This window comes from Cricetulus griseus, assembly GCF_003668045.3.
Source record: "Cricetulus griseus strain 17A/GY chromosome 1 unlocalized genomic scaffold, alternate assembly CriGri-PICRH-1.0 chr1_0, whole genome shotgun sequence".
Lineage (NCBI taxonomy): Eukaryota > Metazoa > Chordata > Mammalia > Rodentia > Cricetidae > Cricetulus > Cricetulus griseus.
This window is the reverse complement of record NW_023276806.1, coordinates 67,761,253-67,779,815: the sequence shown is the minus strand read 5'-3', so window position 1 is coordinate 67,779,815 and position 18,563 is coordinate 67,761,253. Positions and strand designations below refer to the sequence as shown.

Sequence of the window (18,563 nt, the reverse complement as noted above, 5' to 3'; positions counted from 1 at the left end):
AACCACTGATGTACTCTTCAGACTGTAGGGCTTGTCACTTCACCCTACCTTTTTAGAGAAATTTATTTTCTTGACATTTTTATTTTGTTTTTCCTACTTCATACAATTTTCTTTCTGTTCTTATATAATAATAAGTCATGATACTCTGAATTTCAAATTACTGTATTTTTAATATCACATGCTGTTTTACCTTTTTATAGGGCTTAATTTTTTATTTAATTCTGTTTATTTTGCATGTCCTGATGATATTTGTATTTTCTTTGTAATGATCTTCAATTATGTACTTTTTTGCATCCCTTAATATTTATTTTTACTTATTGTTACCAAAATGTTATGGCCAGTTTTAAATGCCAGTATTCTTCCTTTAAAATTTTGCTGATTAGAAATAAATATTCTGTCAAGCAGGTTAAATTGTACAGAAAATTCAATATGAGATGAGAGGGCTTGACATCTTCCTGAACTACATGGCAGTAGTTACCCTTAATATGCCGAATAAGTAAGAGGATATCAGTGTTAACTTCTAGCTCCTCTGTGGAGATGAATAAACAGTTGAAATGCTGATTTAGACAGTGTTTTTGAAATGCTGTGATGCACTTTGGTGTCTGACTGACTCTTGCTTAGTTAAATGTTTTGTGGCATTATAACATAGTTGGATTCAGCTCATCTTTTAAAGCAGTTGTCAGAAAAATATGGGCCAGCATGGTAGAATGTATTAGCTCAATACATTGTCTCCATTTTATTATGAAGCTGCTGAGGAAGCCGTGATATACAGCACTGTCATTACAGATCTATTGTTAGGAGGTTCCACAGTCTTCTTTGCAGTGCCATTAATTTATAGCAGTAAACAATATGTAGCCTTCCAACTGCAGCAAAGCAGAATCTTTTAATGAGGTGGATGTTATTACCACAATAAATCAGTGCTTTCCCGTAATGTATAATTCAATGTGTGTATTCCCACTGTAACTTCTCTGAGTAAGCTGATAGTGTATCATTGTCATTGCACAGCTCCACTGCTCCTTGTTTTTTTTAGACCTTCTTTTATTTGGTGACTTCTTTTTTATATGCTTGCAAATAAATGTGGTATGTCTTGATGGCCGTCCTCTTATAACAGGCTTCAGAAACCAACTGTGACAATACCAGCCAGAATCGATACTGTGGGTTCTACCTACATGGATCTCAGTAGGGTGCCTTTTCTTTCAGATGCTAGTGAAATCAATCCTAATTGGTCTTAGCATTATATTCAAGAAATGTGATTCTATAACTATTGATTCACTGAGGTACTCATTTGGAGAGTAATAAAAATGGAAGCAGATAAAGTGTATAGTTAATACGCTGCTGCCCCATACAAAAGGCACATTGATTCTATTTTTAATTCATATAATTTGTCTTCTAGTGATTTTATTTCTTTTCTTCCTTTTACATGGCTGTATCTTTAGGGATAACAACTAAAATACATTTAAAGGCCCTCCACATTGGTTCTGTAACAAAGAAAGAAATTCCTGGAATGAGTTTGATTTTTACCATATATTTAGTAAGTCAAATATAATTCTTTAGTACTGAAGCTAATACTTTAAAAGAAGGCATTTGAAAATTAGTAATGTGACACTGACTTAAAATAGTAATCAAGTAAATGTTTTTGAAACTTAATTTGTAAAATAAAAACTGACTTAATATAAAGCAATGTTGGTTAGAACCAAGATATTGTTGAAGGAGAATGATACTGATAACAGCTTTGAAGGTAAAAAAAAAAAACCTAACAATTTAAGAAATATAGCCAAATAATGACTCTAAAATGTTGCTTATAATCATAATATAAAGAGTAGTTCAAGACGTGGTCTAAACATGGCTTCCTTTTTACTGTCTGATTTCTGAATATATCCATTTTCAATTAATATTATTTATTTTAGGTTAGCATTTTCCTCATGAATAGTCAGATATGTTCTTGATCTTATAAATATGAATAACTTACAAAATTTCCTAAGCAACATAAAACAATTCTATGTCTTATTAGGGAAGTTATTTTTGAATTGGTATTTTTATTTGGAGTAAAGAGTAGAGATTTTTCTATAGATTGGTGTTTCCATAGGCCGAACTATAATTTAATGTGGTTGATCTTAGCATTTTTAAAGCTGTATCCCCTTCTGAGTATCTCAAGGATACTGTCTTCCTTAAGAAAATGTCAGGATGTTGATCATTATTTATACAGTTCATATAGTCCTTGAACAGCAACAGCCATTTCATGCCTTCATCAAGCAATGCACTTGATGCTTTGTTTTATTTAAACTCTTTTCACCTTAGTTCTGAAAGATTACTTTAAAAATAATAGTTAACATTTACTGAGTGTTGCCATGCATGGCTTGAAGGACCTTAGTGTATGTGCTTTATTTTCCAAAACAACCTTCTAACTTATGCATGAGTTTTCTAGTGAGTCCAGATTCTTCACTTTGCTTTGCTGATTCTGGAAATTCTGTTGAAATGTTTTGTTTTCCAGTAGAAGATAATAATGTCCTTACCATCTCTTGTTGTTGTTCTTGTTGTTGTTGTTGTTGGTGGTGGTGGTGGTGGTGGTGGTGGTGGCGGCGGCGGCGGCGGCCTTGGTGGCATAATCTCTTACTGAAACTGAAGCTCATTGATTAGACTAGGCTGGCTTTCCAGCAAGCTCCAGGGATCTGCCTGTGTCTGCCTCTCCAGCATTAGAATTACAGGTGTACATCACCTTGTCCAGCTTTTTCATGGTTTTTTGAGACTTGAACTCAGGTTCTAATGCTTGCAATGCAAGACTTCACTGGTTGAGCCATCTCTACAGCCCCAACCCTCTAATTACTCCCTTTCTCTTACAACCTCTTTTCATTTAGCCCTCTTTACCGCTTTGTTCCATCGTCTCAGAGATAGAATAAGTCTTCTAGCTCCAAGAAGTTTCCAGTTGTTGCTTCTAATTATAGGTACTTTCTAATATATGATAAAAGCTCATGTTCACTTCATATAATTCTCCTTTTGGGACTGATTAAAAAACTGTGTGTAACCAGCCAGGTGGTGGTGATACATGCCTTTAATCCCAGCACTCAGGAGGCCAGCCAGGTCTACAGAGCTAGTTCCAGGACAGTTAAGGCTACACAGAGAAACCCTGTCTTAAGAAAAAAATTAAATAACAAACAAACAAACAAACAAACAAAAAACCTGTGTGTAACAGAAATGACAGGTTTACTTATCCACTTAGTTATCTGTGTATGTTTAGCCATGCTCGAAAAAAGGGGTATGTGTGAATTTTTCTGTTTGTTCTTCAAGTATATCAATGTTGTTTTTCTAAGTGCAAATACATATATTTAAAATTTTTATTTTATGCATACTTACAGGATAATCTTAAAAGAATGGAAGAAATAAAGGATAATTACATTTATATTTCTTTCTCTCCTTCTCCTTCCAATGGCAGCCAATAGGAGCTTTGAATCCCAAAAGAGCAGCATTCTTTGCAGAACGGTTTGAGTCATGGGAAGATGATCAAGTTCCAAAGTTCCACTATGGTACTCATTACTCAACTGCGAGTTTTGTTCTTGCATGGCTTCTAAGAATAGTAAGTTCAATTTGAATAATAGACTGTGACTAAATAAATCCAATGTTTTGGAGAATGTGCAATGATTGGAAATCATCAGCATTTTTTGAACATTGAAAATAGTTTTAAACAATTGAGCTTGTAAATATATTCTTTACCAAGTATATTGTGCTGTAACCATAAAATGTTTCCTCTATAATTGTGTAGCTATCTTCTTCAAATCTGTGTCTCCAGATGATGCCTATTGTACCAGATTAGCTGAATTCATTTCAAATTTAACTTGTTTAAATAAGAAGTAACTAAGGTTTCATTAACACAGACATGTAATTACACATTCTGGTAGTTGCATTACTCCAAATGGAGTAAGATGTGTCTTCAAATAACCAGCACTGTTGTGTATTGATAGCATTAGTTAAACAAGAAATGTTTCTTTAAAATTGAAAGGTAATTTATCTACCAAAATGTAATTTCTTTGGGAAACATTAGCAGCACATCATTAATTAAAGCTTGTTAGAAGAGTATGGACAGACATAAGTCTTAGAAGTAATTTATAGGGCTTACTTACTGGCAAGCAGTTATCCATTCATACGGGTCTAAGAGTTCTTTAACTAAGAAGGGGGCTGTTAAGCCTTCCAAACATTTTCCTTTTCTTAATCATAAATTGTGAGCCTTAACAATAGAAAAAATACGTATTGTACTATTTCGTGAACATCAAAGCAAATGAATCTAATTCATGCCTATATTCTATTAGTAATCTATTCTTGGCAATGAAGGAAGCTTATGGAAACATTACAGATACCAAAATTTTGAAGACATAGAAACATTCAGAAAAATCAAGAACTGTGATAAAATAATTTGGCTATAACTTGCATTCTATACATTGGACATATTACTAATGGCTACTCTAAGTTAAGAATTTAGATATAAAGATTTATAAAAACCTTAAAGGACATAAAAGTTTTTTCACTTCTTATTTTTTAGGAACCCTTTACAACCTATTTCCTAAATTTGCAAGGAGGGAAATTTGATCATGCAGATAGGACTTTCTCATCAGTGTCCAGAGCATGGCGAAACAGTCAGCGTGATACATCTGATATTAAGGTACAGTTATATTTCATTTGATGGTTGTTACAGTCAGTTTGTTTCTTATTGAGTGGATGTTCACAGTTTCTCTTCCCTGATCCAGCCATATTTATGGGAGGTAAACCTCAAAGAATGGAGCCTTAATTAAATGGCCAACAACCACTACCCATAATTTTTGTATCCTTCTTTGAATGATTCTGCGGTCTATCCACCTATTCTGAATGTCTTTCATCTCACTAGTTATAAATTTTAATTGCTTTTTTTTTTGCTTCCCAACATCATTTGAATTGTATCTCACATAAGCAGTATGTACCCAATTCCAAGCATAGTAAAGAAAATTACCAGAGTCTAAAATAGGAAAAATCTCAGACATATTTATGTGGATGTTTCAAAGCTCCATACTTAAAATAGTCACTATTATAGCTAATATAATCCTTGCTAGCCTTCTACTTCTATCCTCAGAAGTCCAGTAATTGATTTTCTTTATGTAATGCCTCTTTCTACATGGAACTGAATTGGGTGCTGTTAAAGTATAATGAGATGCACCTGTTGTTTTTAGGCTCCTTGTAGTCTTATAAAATAATATGACTTACACATAAATAATTGTACCATATGGGAGGAAAAGTAACACATGAGAAACAGGCATTTGAAAGAAGAAAAGTTATTACTATGTATGTGTTACTATAGAACACTTACAAAACATGTAGTGGGGTGTTAATGGCATGTCACTTTTAGATATGCTACTTTACAATGTAAAATATACCCTTCTATTTTATTTGGCATTATAGTTTACAGTATCATAATGATACTTGCTATATCAAAGATACTTTGTTGAAGATTCTATTATATACAAAAATAATCTTTTGTATTAGAACATCTAACAAGATTTTTTTTTTGGTCTTATATTCTGAAACACTACTGAAGTGCTCTTTAAAATCATCAGTAGTAAGTGGGCCAGTTATATGGCTCAGCAGGTAAAGTGCTCACTGTATAAGCTGGGTAACCTGACAAGTCTCAGGACCCATGTAAAGAAGAAATGAGACACGGAGCTCCAAAAAATTGTCAACTAAACTCCACATTAATGCATTGGCATGTGTGTATCCACATATGCATCATACAAAAACAACAATAGTAACAAAATCATTTTAAAAGAATCATCATTAGATAAATTTGTATTGATGATTAGGTACATCTAATAGAAATAGTTAAGAGATTTAATAACTGTTGTTGAATTCTACCTTTAATCCCAACTCTTTTATTTCTACTTAACTATTGAGAAATTACAAGGTTTTTTTTGTTGCCCAAATGAAGACTTTGGGATTTTTACTCTCTAAATTCTTTATTTCTTAAGTCACATGACCAAAGTATAGCTTTCTGCTTAATTTTAGTAATTAAAAGTACATACTGGAATTGTTACAATTTTGAGAATTATTTTTCCTTCTTTATTCAAGAGACTTTGGGTGTCTGTCACCTTCTACATCTGTTTCTGTCAATACTGAGCATTCTTGTTTACACTGAGATGACTAGGATATGTGCATGATAGATTCTTGTGGTTTTATTATCTCTTTTTTCATAAAATCCTTGATTTTTCCTCTCAATTTTTCATAGTATTATATTTATTCTAAAGCAATTTTTTGCATGAGTACAATGTATCTTGATTACAACTACTCCTAGCTCTCTCCTCCCATTTCTATTGGACCCTTCCCTTATTTTCATACAATATATTCTGATCAGGGTTTCCTCTCCCTCATCCCCTTCCTTTCAGATCCACCCTGCTTCTCACCTTTCCATCCAACTCTACACTGTTTTCCCTCTCTCTCTCTCTCACTCTCTCTCTCTCTCTCTCTCTCTCTCTCTCTCTCTCTCTCTCTCTCAAGAAAACAGCAAATAAAAAAGACAATCAAGTAAGGATAAAACAATATGAAAAAACTGACAAAAAAACTAAGAGAAAGTATGAGAAATGCATACACACCCACACACCCACCCCTCAAAACCATGATATGCAAGCAAAATACTGTGTATTGTATGAAAGAAGAATAAAGAAAAAGAAAAAAATCCCAAACTAAGCAATATAAAGCAATATCCAATTATACCTTTGAGTTTGTCTTGTGTTGACCCTCTCATAATGGGCATAAGGCCTGCCTTTACATATGGTTTATATATCCAGTGAGATTCCCTTAGAGAAACTGATTTTTCCTTTATGAGTGTTTGTCATTTGGAGGTAGTTTCTTGGCTAGGGGTTGTGTCCACTTCTCCCTTTCAGTGTTAGCACTCAGTTTGGCTTGAATGTATGCAGGCCATAGGCATGCTGCCATAGTCTCTCTGAGTCCATATTATGTCAGTCCTGTTGTGTCTGGAAGACACTATTTTCTTATTATCATCCATTACACCAGCTCTTAAAATCTTTCTACCTCCTTTTCTGTATAGCTCCCTGAGCCATGATGGAGTGGGGAGGTTGATGGAGACATACTTTTAAGACTCACTGTTCCAAGATCTCTCATTCTCTGCACACTGTCCAACTGTGGGTATCTGTATTTGTTCCCATATACTGCAGGAGAAAACTTTTCTGATAATGTGTGAGTGAGACACTGATCGATGGGAATAGCAGAATGTCGTTAAAAGTCATTCTATTACTATATTCCTTTAACAGAATAATAGTATTTGGCTTTCCCCTAGGTACATGGCCAATCTAGTTTCAGGTTCTCTGACATCCAGTGTCAGGCATGGATTTCATCTCATAGAGTGGGTCTTAAATCCAATCATACAGTGGTTGGTTGCTGTGATGGTTTTAAAAGGTATAGCTCCCATAGATGTATGTGTTTTAATACTTGGCCTATTGGGATGGCACTATTAGGAGGTACAGCCTTGGAGGAAGTGTGTCAATGTGGGATTGCGTTTTGAGATTCCCATATGCTCAAGCTATACCCAGTGTGGGATACAGTTCACTTCCTTTTACCTGTGAATCAAGATACAGAACTGTCAGCTACCTTTGCAGCACCATGTCTGTCTGCATGCTGCCATGCTTCCTGCCACAATAATGAACTCTGATCTGTAAGCCAATCCCAATTAAATATTTTCCTTTATAAGTGTTGCTTTAGTCATGGTGTCTCTTCACAGCACCACAAACTCTATATAAAACAGTTGCTCCCACAACTTTTGTGCCACAGTTGTACCAGCATGTCTTGTAGTCAGGTTGCTATTGTAAGTCAAAGGTTTTTGATCTGGGCTGTTGTTTATCTTTATCCTCTGGTACTATGCAGAGTGCACTCCAATACCATGAACATTAATCAGTAGGGATGAAGGCCCTAGGCAGGCACCAGCTAGACTTCACTATATTCAATGAGATATAAAGATTTTTGTCATCAGAAAGATGACCTTACCATCAATTGCAGAGACCATACCCTTGACAATACCCTGAGTTGTTTGAGGATTTGCTTGGAGCTCCTTTGGTAACAACTGAATTAGATATAACCTTTTCTGGAGGTTTCACTTGGTGGCAAAATATTTTTTATGGGTGTTTGTCTCCCCCATTATTTGGTGATTCCACTTAGATTGCTTTCATATATGTATATATATTAAGAAGTTTCTACTATATTAGGTTTCTGTATGAACTCTCAAATAGCCCTTAGCTGTCCCTCCCTATAGTCTCTGCCTTAATCCTCTCTTCTCTTCTCATCTCTGTTTTATCCTCCTGTTCCAGTCCTCCCCATTTGACTCTTAAGTATATGTTCTATTACCTCTTCCTGGGAGATCCTCACCTCCTCCCAAGTTCCTTGCTGTACACCTAACCTCTGTGGTTATTCAGATAGTAGCATGCCTATCAAAGGGTTAAAAGCTAACATATATATATATATATATATATATATATATATATATATATATATATATGAGTATACAGTCCATATTTGTCTTTTTGGGTCTGCATTACCTCCTTCAGGATTTTTTTTTCAAGTACCATGTATTTACCTGTGAATTTATTGATTTCATTTTTAATCCACCGAATAATATGCCACTGTAGAAAATACCACATTTCATTATCCATTCATCTGTTGATAAACATATAGGCTATTTCTAATTTTCAGCTGTTATTAGTAGGACAGCAATGAACATTATTGAGCAAGTATCTCTGTTGTAGGATATATAGTCCTTTGTGCATATGCTGAAGAGTGGCATAGCCAGATTTTGAGGTAGATCAATTCCAAGCTTTCTGAGGAACCACCACACTGATTTCCATAGTGGCTGTACAAGTTTGCGCTTTGACCAGAAATGGATGTGTGTTCCACTTACCCCACATCCTCACCAGCATGAGCTTTCATTTGTTTTGTTAATCTTGGCCATTCTGGCTGGTGAAATCTCATGATGACTAAGATGTTGAACATTTCTTTAAATGATTTTCATCCATTTGTGTTTCATCGTTTAAAAACTGTTTAGATCTGTACCCCATTTTTAAAATTGGGTTACTCGTTTTTTTAATATCCGGTTTTGTGAGTTCTTTATATATTTTAGATATTAGCCTTCTATCGGCTGTGTAGTTGGTAAAAAGAAAAAAGGAATCTTTTTTCATTCTGTAGCCTGCCACTTTGCCCAAATGAAGCTGTCCTTTGCCATACAGAAGCTTTTCAGTTTCATGAGATCCCATTTATTGATTGTTGTTTTAATGGTGTTCTGTTCAGAAAGTCTTTTTTTGTGCCAGTGAATTCAAGACTGTTCTCCACTTTTTCTTCTACCAGAATCAGGGTTTCTGGCCTTATGTTGAAATCCTTGATCCATTTGGAGTTAAAGTTTGTGTGTGGTGTTAAGTTCAGATCTTTTTGTATTATTCTATATGCAGCCATCCAGTTTGACTAGCACTATTTATTAAAGATACTGTCCCTTTTTTTCCAGTGTGTATTTCAGGAGTCCATAGGTGTGTGGACTTATGTCTAGATTTTCACTTCATTTCTACTGATCAACTTGTCTGTTTTATGCCAATAACATGCTGTTTTTATTACTACAGCTCTGAAGTACAGATTGAGACATGCGGTGGTTTTATTGTTCAGGATTGTTTTAACTATCCTAAGTTTATTGTGTTTTCATATGAAGCTGTAGGTTGCCCTTTCAGTTTCTTTGAAGAATTGTGTAGGGATTTTATGGGAATTGCTCTGAGTCTGTAGATTGCTTTTTGATAGGATATCCATTTTCACTTTATTAATCCTACTGATTCATGAGTATGGAAGATCTTTCCATCTTCTGATATCTTCTTCAACTTTTTTCCTCAATGTCTAAAAGATTTTATTATAAGGCTTTCACTTGTTTGGTTAGAGTTTCCCCAAAGTTTTGTTTTATTTTAGGCTATTATGAATAGTATTGCTTCCCTGGTTTCTTTGACATTTGTATATAGAAGAGCTACTGGTTTATCTGAATTAATATTGTATCCTGCTACTTTGCTGAAAGTGTTATTCAGCTGTAGAAGTTTACTGGTAGAATTTTCGGGGTTATTTATATATATAATTTTATCAACTGCAAATAAAGATACTTTGACTCCTTCCTTTCCAATTTGTATCCCCTTGGTCTCCAGTTGTCTTATTGTTTTAGCTATGACTGCAAGTACTATATTGAATAGATATGGAGAGTGTACATCCTTATCTTGTTCCAGATTTTAGTAGAAATGCTTTGCATTTCTCTCTGTTTAGGCTGTTGTTGGCTTTGGTCTTTCTGTAAATCACCTTTATTATGTTGAGGTTTGTCCCATGTATCCCAAGCCTCTCTAGGACTTTTATCATGAAGGATATTGGATTTTGGCATAGGTCTTTTCTGCAGCTAATGAGGTCATCATGTCCTTTTGTCTTGCAGTGTGTGTGGTCAATTATTCTATTTATTGATTTAAGCATGTTGAAACATCCCTACATCTCTGGGATGAAGCCTTCTTGATCATGGCAGATAATCTTTTTGATGTGTTGTTGCATTTGGTTGGCAAGTATTTTATTGAGAATCTTCCACTTACATTCATAAAGGAAACTGGTCTGTAAGTCTCTTTCTTGTGACTTTATGTGATTTAGATGTCAGGGTAATTGTGACTTTGTTAAAGTAAGTCCTAACGATTCTCTGGATTTCCCCAGTCTCTTGTTATATCCCCTCTTTATTTTGGTCTAATTTTGTTAATTTGGATTTTCTCTCTCTGCCTTTTTGTTAATTTGGCTAGGCTTCATAAATCTTATTTTCTCAAAGAACCAACTCTTTGTTTAATTGATTCTTTGTTTCTATTTTATTGATTTCAACCCTGAGTTTGATTATTTTTGCTGTCTACTCCTTTACGGTTATGGGAAGATGAAGATTTCTGTCCCACCTGGTCCCACAGCTGCTTTGCCCCAAATAAACACAGAGACACTATATTAATTATAAAACTGAAAGCGGATATCTCAGGCTTCTTATTGCCTAGCTCTATCTTGATTATTAACCCATTTCTATTAATCTGTGTATTTCCATGAGGCTGTGACTTGCCCGTAATCCAACATGTTATTCCTTTGGCAACATGGCATCTCTTGGAGGCCTCTCTCTGCCTTCCTCTCCCCAGCCTTCTCCTGGTCTGGTTGCCCCGCCTATGTTTCCTGCCTGGCTACTGGCCAATCAGTGTTTTATTCAATCAATAAGAGAAACATATATACAGAAGGACATCCCCCATCAGCTATGATTTCTTTTGTTGTTGGTGGTGAATAGAGCTTTCGGGTGTGTTGTTAAATTATCAATAAGAGATCTCTCCATCTTTTTCTGTGTTGGCACTTTGTGCTGTGAACTTGCCTCTTGGAACTGCCTTCCTTGTGTCCCACAGGCTTTAGTATGTTGTGTTTTCATTTTCAATCAATTCTAAAAAGGTTTTAATATTTTTTTATTTCTGTCTTTACCCATTTTTCATTCAGTACTGAGCTGTACAGTTTCTGTGAGTTTGTATTTTTTCTGTTGTTTATACTGTTGGTATCCAGCTTTAATCTATGGTGATCAGATAGAATGCAGGGAGTTATCTCAATTTTGATTGCATTTTTTTATCTTTTGACACTTGCTTTGTGTCTAAGTTTATGATTGATTTTGGAGAAAGTTTCATGAGCTACTGAGAAAAAGATACATTCTTTTTGTTTGAGTGAAATATTATATAAGCATTTGCTAGGTCCATTTGATTTATGACATTATTTAACTCCAGAATTTCTCTATTTAATTTTTGTCTGGATGACTTCTCTGCTGCCTAGAGTTAAGTATTGAAGTCACCCACTATCCCTGCATGAATGTCAGTATGTGATTTTAGCTGTACTAGTATTTATTTTATGAATTGGACACATAAATGTTTAGAATTAGTGTATAAATATTTAGAATTGCAATATCTTCTTGATGATTTTTTTCTCTGATGAGCATATAGTATCTTCCCTGTTTCTTCTTATTAGTTTTGATTTGAAGTTTACTTTGTTATATATTAAAATGGCTATACCTCCTTGCTTCTTGTATCCATTTGCTTGGAATATCTTTTTCCATCATTTTGCCTTGCGGTGATTGCTGTCCTTGATAATAAGGCATGATTTCTGGATACAGCAGAAAGATGGATCCTGTTTTCCAATCCATTCTGTTAGTCTCTGTCTTTTTATTGGAGAATTGAGACCATTAATATTGAGTGTTGTCAATGAGCAGTGTTTATTGATTACTATCATTTTATTGTTATTGTATGGTTTGACTTTCTAAATTTTTCATTTCCAGTTTTACCTCTTTTGACATACTAGGATTATTTATTCATTGAATCTTCTTCGTACGTTTAGCCTCTACATATTGAAGCTTTGCTTCTACTGTTTTCTGTAGAGTTAGATTGATAGATAAATACTGCTTAAATTTCATTTTATTGTGGAATGTGTTTTCTTTATCCATCTATTGTGATTGATAGTTTTTCTGGGTATAGTAGTCTAGGCTAGTATCTGTGGTCACTTAGAGTTTGTAGAACATCTGTTAAGGTCCTTCTGGATTTTTGAGTCTCCATTGAGAATGTGGGTGTTATTCTAATGGGTCCAAGCTTATTTGTTACTTAATCCTTTGCAGCTTTTAATATTCTATCTTTGTTCTATATGTTTAATGTTTTGATTATTCGTTGTGGGGTATTTCTTTTCTGGTCCTGTCTATTGCTTTTCTGTATGCTTCTTGTACTTTTCTAGGCACCTCCTTCTCTAAGTTACAGAAATTTTCTTCTATCATTTTGCCGTAAGTATTTTCTGTGCCTTTGACCTGGGTTTCTTCTCTTTTGCCTATTTTTATTATTCATACATTTGTGCCTAAATTATTTTAGATTTAGTATTTTCTTTGACTACAGTTTTCATTTCTTCTCTCTTGTCTTCAACTCCCAAGATTCCTCACCCCCATAAATTGTACTGTGTTGGTGAGTGTGCTGGCTAGTTATATGTCAGCATTTCTCTGGGCCTACCACTGCAAGGTTAGTGGTTTCTGGTAGAGACGGTGTCTGGCAATTATTGATTATTTTTGTGCTGGTGTCTAGGCATTTGGGGTTAGGATGATTGAGATGATTTTTGCTGTTGATATTTGCTCTTGTCTTTGTTGGGTGGGTGTTCCATTTCTTGGTTTTTGTTGTGCTTTCTGAATGTTAGGAATCTGTGATGATTGTAGATTGCCTGGTAGGGTGGTGCCTCTGCAACTCAGTGGGTAGCAAGCATGAATAGAGGTGGGCTAGGAGAAAGGGCTGTGAATGGCTTCATAAAAGAGCTCAAGGCATCTCCTTCACACCTAGAGGTAGGGTCCCCAGGGAGTTGGAGGTGTGGTAGAAAGAGGAGATATTGCAAGGAGAGTGAAGTAAAGCAGTTAACTGTCTGGAGAGACAGGGATGAAAGGGCTCCAGGGACCCTAGGTCTGAACCAAGATTTGGAGTCTCTAGCTGAGGTGGGAGGAGGGGCACTATAAGGAGTTGCTGACTGGGCCGAACGTGATCATAAAGGAAGACAGGAAAGACAGTGTGATTAACCTACCTTAGATTCCAACAGTGTGTCCACTGGGATCATAGGTAGAAAGTGTTTTTAGGAATAGGCAGCTGATACACAGGGATTGGAGGAGAGAGTAAAGCTGGGTCCACAGCAAGGTTTGGAGTAGTTTCTAGGGAGTGAAGATATGGAGGAGGAGAGGCTCCTGCAAGCAGTCTGTCATAGGATTAGGGAAGAGACTGGAGTGATTGTAGTGGCATGCAAAAAGGACAGTGGAGATGACCTATCCCAGTGCAGGTCAGGAGTGTTCACTGGGGATCCATCCCATGAACAGAAGTGTTTCTTGGTACAGGAAGCTGACACAAAGGCCTTTTAAATAAATAAATAAATAAATAAATAAATAAATTAATAATAAGGCTACTGCATCCAGTTAGCGTTTGTCCTGATTCTTTAATTAGCGTGTACTCGATTAAATTTTCACTTTCCTTCAATTACCCCATGCTTTAAAAAATAGATTAGGAGAGCCCAACAAAACAGCTAAAAGAAACAAACAAAAGAACCAAGGGCCATTTTCTTCTTTCTCCTTCCCTACTTTTCTTAATTTTTTTTTCTTAATAAATAGCTTGGAATAATAATGGGTGTCCTAGAAGATTTCATAAAGACAGTACTGATTACTAGCAACATACTAGACTTGCAGTTCTGGGCATGGTAATTGCTACTACCACAGTAACTTCTAGTTTCCTAGCAGGGTTATTTAGGGCATCTATATGAAGAAATGGTGAGGAAAGTTTGTTAGGTGTTTTTGTTTTGTTTTGTTTTGTTTTGTTTTGTTGTGTTGTGTTGTGTTGTGTTGTCTTGCCCTGACATCTCACTTTGTTGAACAGGCTGGCCCCAAATCCTGGGTTCTAGTGACCTTCCTGCTCTAGCCTCCCAAGTAGCTGGGACTACAGAGGAATAGCACCACAATGCACTAAACGGAAAAGGTCTCAGAAACTAAGGAACGTGAATTTGAAATGCCAAAGAGCCTGCTTAGAAATTTTTCTATATTTTTTAATAATCTTTTAAAAAATCTCTCTCGTTTTATCTCTACCTTCTCAAATGTCATCTTGTGAAGTTTTTTCCGGTCTGATGTTAGTGAAGCCGACTCAGTATTCTTACCAATGTATATATTCTCTTTCTGTACCTTGTCCCATCCCAAATATCCATAATGTGGTGTGCCATTGATAAATTACTCCATTTTCTATATTGATAACCAGTTAATTTGGACCCTACAACTTAATGCCTCCCACATATTAGACAAGCATTAATTTATGGTTATGTAGGCCATTTAGAGAGCTTCCTTCTGAAAATGGACCCTTCTAACAGTGACGAGGGATTTAACCATGGCTCTTTTTTCTTCCTTTTTAAAGTGTTACATTTTAGAAAGCACATTTATGATTATTATAATAAGTACAAAATAAATGTCTAAGGGCACATGAAAACTACCATAATAATTAAACATTGATATATAACATTGGATTTTTAGATCATTAGTAGTAGTGTTGTGTTGTATTGGGGGAGTGTTCTAGAAATACTAAAGAAACATTTACAGAATCCAGGAGGCAGTAAAACATGAAGGTGGTGTGGAAGGAATAACTTTGAGTGGGTTGCAAAGCATACTTTGCCTGATAAGTACAGCATAAATTCCCTAAAATGGGCAATGGGGAAATGGTTATTTTTCAAAGGGAAAAATAGAAGACAGTTCTAGTTCTTGCTTTTTTCCTGCTAGAGGGAACTTTAATGCATTAGCTTACATTCTGCTAATACTTAAAGAATAATTTTACTGAAAAAAATGGTTGTTCATATGCAATAATGGTAAAAATATGAATTTGTATTTCTGTAAATAAAACACTTTTATGGGGTTTGAATAAAGCAGGATTTTGTTTTTATCGTGATTTGCCACTTCTAAAGTTTGGAGATTGTTTACATTTCTGTGCATATTTTGTGAGTCCATTTCATGCCTAACCTCTCAATGATGCCTTCTATTCTACTTGAGTAAACAGTGTAGGGCAGTTCTCTAAGTTGGCTTCTGCTAGCACTTTCTGATAGAAATACAGTGTAAGCAACATACATTAATATTAATTGTATTGTAGTCTAATTTCAAAGTCAAAAGAACAACATGAAGTTGATTTCAATAATATATCTTAGCCTAAAAAGTCAAAATATTTTAACATGTAATCAATAAAAAAAATTGTTAGTTAATTATTTTATTTTTTTCCTAAGTCTTCAAGATACATTACATATTTTACATTTTCAGTACATCTGTTTGAACTGGCCACATTTAATATGTTTAAGAACCACTGCATTTAGCCACTGTCCTGAGAAGCACAGATTTAGAACATTAGTTTATAATAATCACACAAAAAGGTGGAGAACAGCATATTTTCATTATCTTTGTATGACAGTGTTCCTGGTGTATATTTTATCTAAGTGTGACCTGGCCCACAGTAGCAGCAATGTGTAGTATTGAGGACTGAAACAGAAAGTGATAGAGTGGGTTGAGGAACTACCATTGTGATGTAAATACCCAGTGAAGAGAGGTGTGTGTGTGTGTGTGTGTGTGTGTGTGTGTGTGTGTGTGTGTGTGTGTGTGGGGGGAGTGTTAGATAATGGTAGAACTCTTGCTTAATACCTTTTTTTTTTTCCTTTGGTTTTTCAAGACAGGGTTTCTCTGTGTAGCTTTGGAGCCTATCCTGGCACTCGCTCTGGAGACCAGGCTGGCCTCGAACTCACAGAGATCCACCTGCCTCTGCCTCCCGAGTACTGGGATTAAAGGTGTGAGCCACCAACGCCTGGCTTGCTTAATACCTTTTAAGGTCCCTGTACCTCAAGAAAATAGTAATTCTGTATTTTTGGTCTTACATATTCATTTGAATTTAGGAACTGAGATTCAGAACTATTTACTATCTTCAGTAAATAGCTTTTGGTTTTGTAGTGAGTGGTCCTGGCTTCTCTGCCACTAGAGCACTGTCATTACAGGTTGATCCACCATGCCTGGCCCTATCTTCAGCTGTAATCTTGAATTATTATGACCAAATTTTGTGGAACAAATAACAGACTCATAAAGTTTCGTAGACAGTCATATCTAAGCACCAAGCAGATGTGTAGGCTTTTACTAAGCTATTCTCTGAAGCTGTCCTCTGCTTTCTGAAGCCCTTCCTTTCAGTAGGCCCAGCCTAGTGGTTAAGTGCCCTCTCTTACTCCTATTTAAATTCTAACAGGTATAGAAAAGATTGATAAAGTCAGAGAGGAAAGGAGGCATAGTTGTCACCTTGGGTCATAACTTTGCAATGGAGGTGGCAGTAAGTGGACCTAAAATAGAAAATAATCAGGGGAGTACATTATTAAGCTGTAACCTGTGCTAAAATAAGCTGGGGTAAAATATTCAGAAGAATCCTGATATATCATTTACTTTTTTAAAGCTATTTTTAAGTTGAGTTCATCTACTCTTGGGCTCTGGTTGTAACGAAATAATGTAACACCACTATTGCCTTCAGTGAGCTCTTGTTTTAGAGAAATATCTAGTCACAAAACAGTCTCCAGCAAATTAATGTAGTGATGATCTTTGAATTTGTTGAAAAGTATCCCCTGATATAGAAGAGAAGAATGGGAAGCCATATGCTTTACTCAGGAGATGGGTCTGCATCCTAGGACAGTGTGAGGATGTTGACCACGTGTGAAGAACAGGAGAGACAAAAGTTAATATGATTAGTGTTGATATTTGTTATTACATTATAGGCAAGAGTGGATGTAGTACACTGGTTTTTAAAGTAGTTAGATAAGAGACAAAAGACAAACTCAGTAGTGGGTTACAGAAGTGTGAATAAACATTGACAAAAATGGATTGATGGAAGGGGGGAGTTCTAAATTTGACTTAGTCAAATAATGCAGAGAACACAAAAGAAAGAGCAACTTGATTCAATATTTAGCTTCCCATCTTCAGCTGAAAAATTGTGTTGAGAATTAATTTTAAATCCACTAACGATGCTTAGTTACATTATTTCATTGACTATTTACCACAGGTAATATACAACTCAACATATGAAAAGAGTATTTTTATATAAAAATACTTTTACTATAACAGATTCTAATAAGGTAAACAACTGACTGGAGGGATGTCCTTGCAATGACTTCATACAAGAAGCAGTTTTGAGTTGTATCATAAAGATTCAAGGGAGATTAACAGAACTCCCAAGTGTATGTCTCTTACCTGTGTATTACTTCTTCTGTCTGACTCCCTCCCAAGTAATTCCTTTTCAATACATAAAATAGATCTTAAATTTAATATCTGGACAACTAAATTCCTGCTCTTCATTCCTTTAAACTCACTCCTCTCAAAATTATCCCATGCTAGCAGATGGTTTCCCGTTTGGGAGGATAAACCGAAGCCCTTACAGTGTAAGGCCCTATCTTCCCTGCCCCCACCAATCCTCTTGTCTCTTAAACTCTTGCTTTTTGTTTCTCCTTTGTTCACTCGGTTTTTAGCCAAGCAGATTCTTGTTGGTCTTAAAGGGTTCTACTTATTTCTCATCCTGGTGATTTGGTTTTTCTTTTCCTCCACCCAGTGCCCTTTGTGCTCATTCCAGGTCTTTGCTCAAATGCCATCTTTTTGGTAAAGCTTTCCCTTGTTAAAGTTGAATTCTTTGCTCCTTTTGTTTTTTACTTCCTGATCTCATTTTTCTTCATGCCACTCATCAGCTGACATCCATGTCTTGCGCTTATTGGTGTGTTTATTATGTTTCACCACACTGGAACACTAGCTCCATGAAAGGATGAATTTGGAACTGTTTCATTCATTGGCTTATCCCTAGAGCTTAGAGTAGTGCCTGGAACATATTAGGCATTCAAACAAATATTTATTAAATTAATGATTTGAAGCCAGTGAGATTGATAAGCAGGTCAAGGTGCTTCCCACCAAGCTTGGTAACCAGAGTTCAGTCCCTAGAATTCAT

The 18,563-nt window shown here is 35.6% G+C and overlaps 1 protein-coding gene across 6 annotated transcripts in view; it reads left to right on the top strand.

Annotated features, from left to right (window-relative positions):
- Lrba (LPS responsive beige-like anchor protein) overlaps positions 1 to 18,563 on the top strand; it is a 561,457-nt gene that overhangs the window by 419,827 nt on the left and 123,067 nt on the right. For all 6 annotated transcript variants that reach the window (XM_027392996.2, XM_027392995.2, XM_027392998.1 and 3 more), the window contains 2 exons: positions 3,431 to 3,571; positions 4,532 to 4,651. In XM_027392996.2, coding sequence (XP_027248797.1) covers positions 3,431 to 3,571; positions 4,532 to 4,651 — 261 coding nt within the window. The remainder of the gene's footprint in view (positions 1 to 3,430; positions 3,572 to 4,531; positions 4,652 to 18,563) is intronic.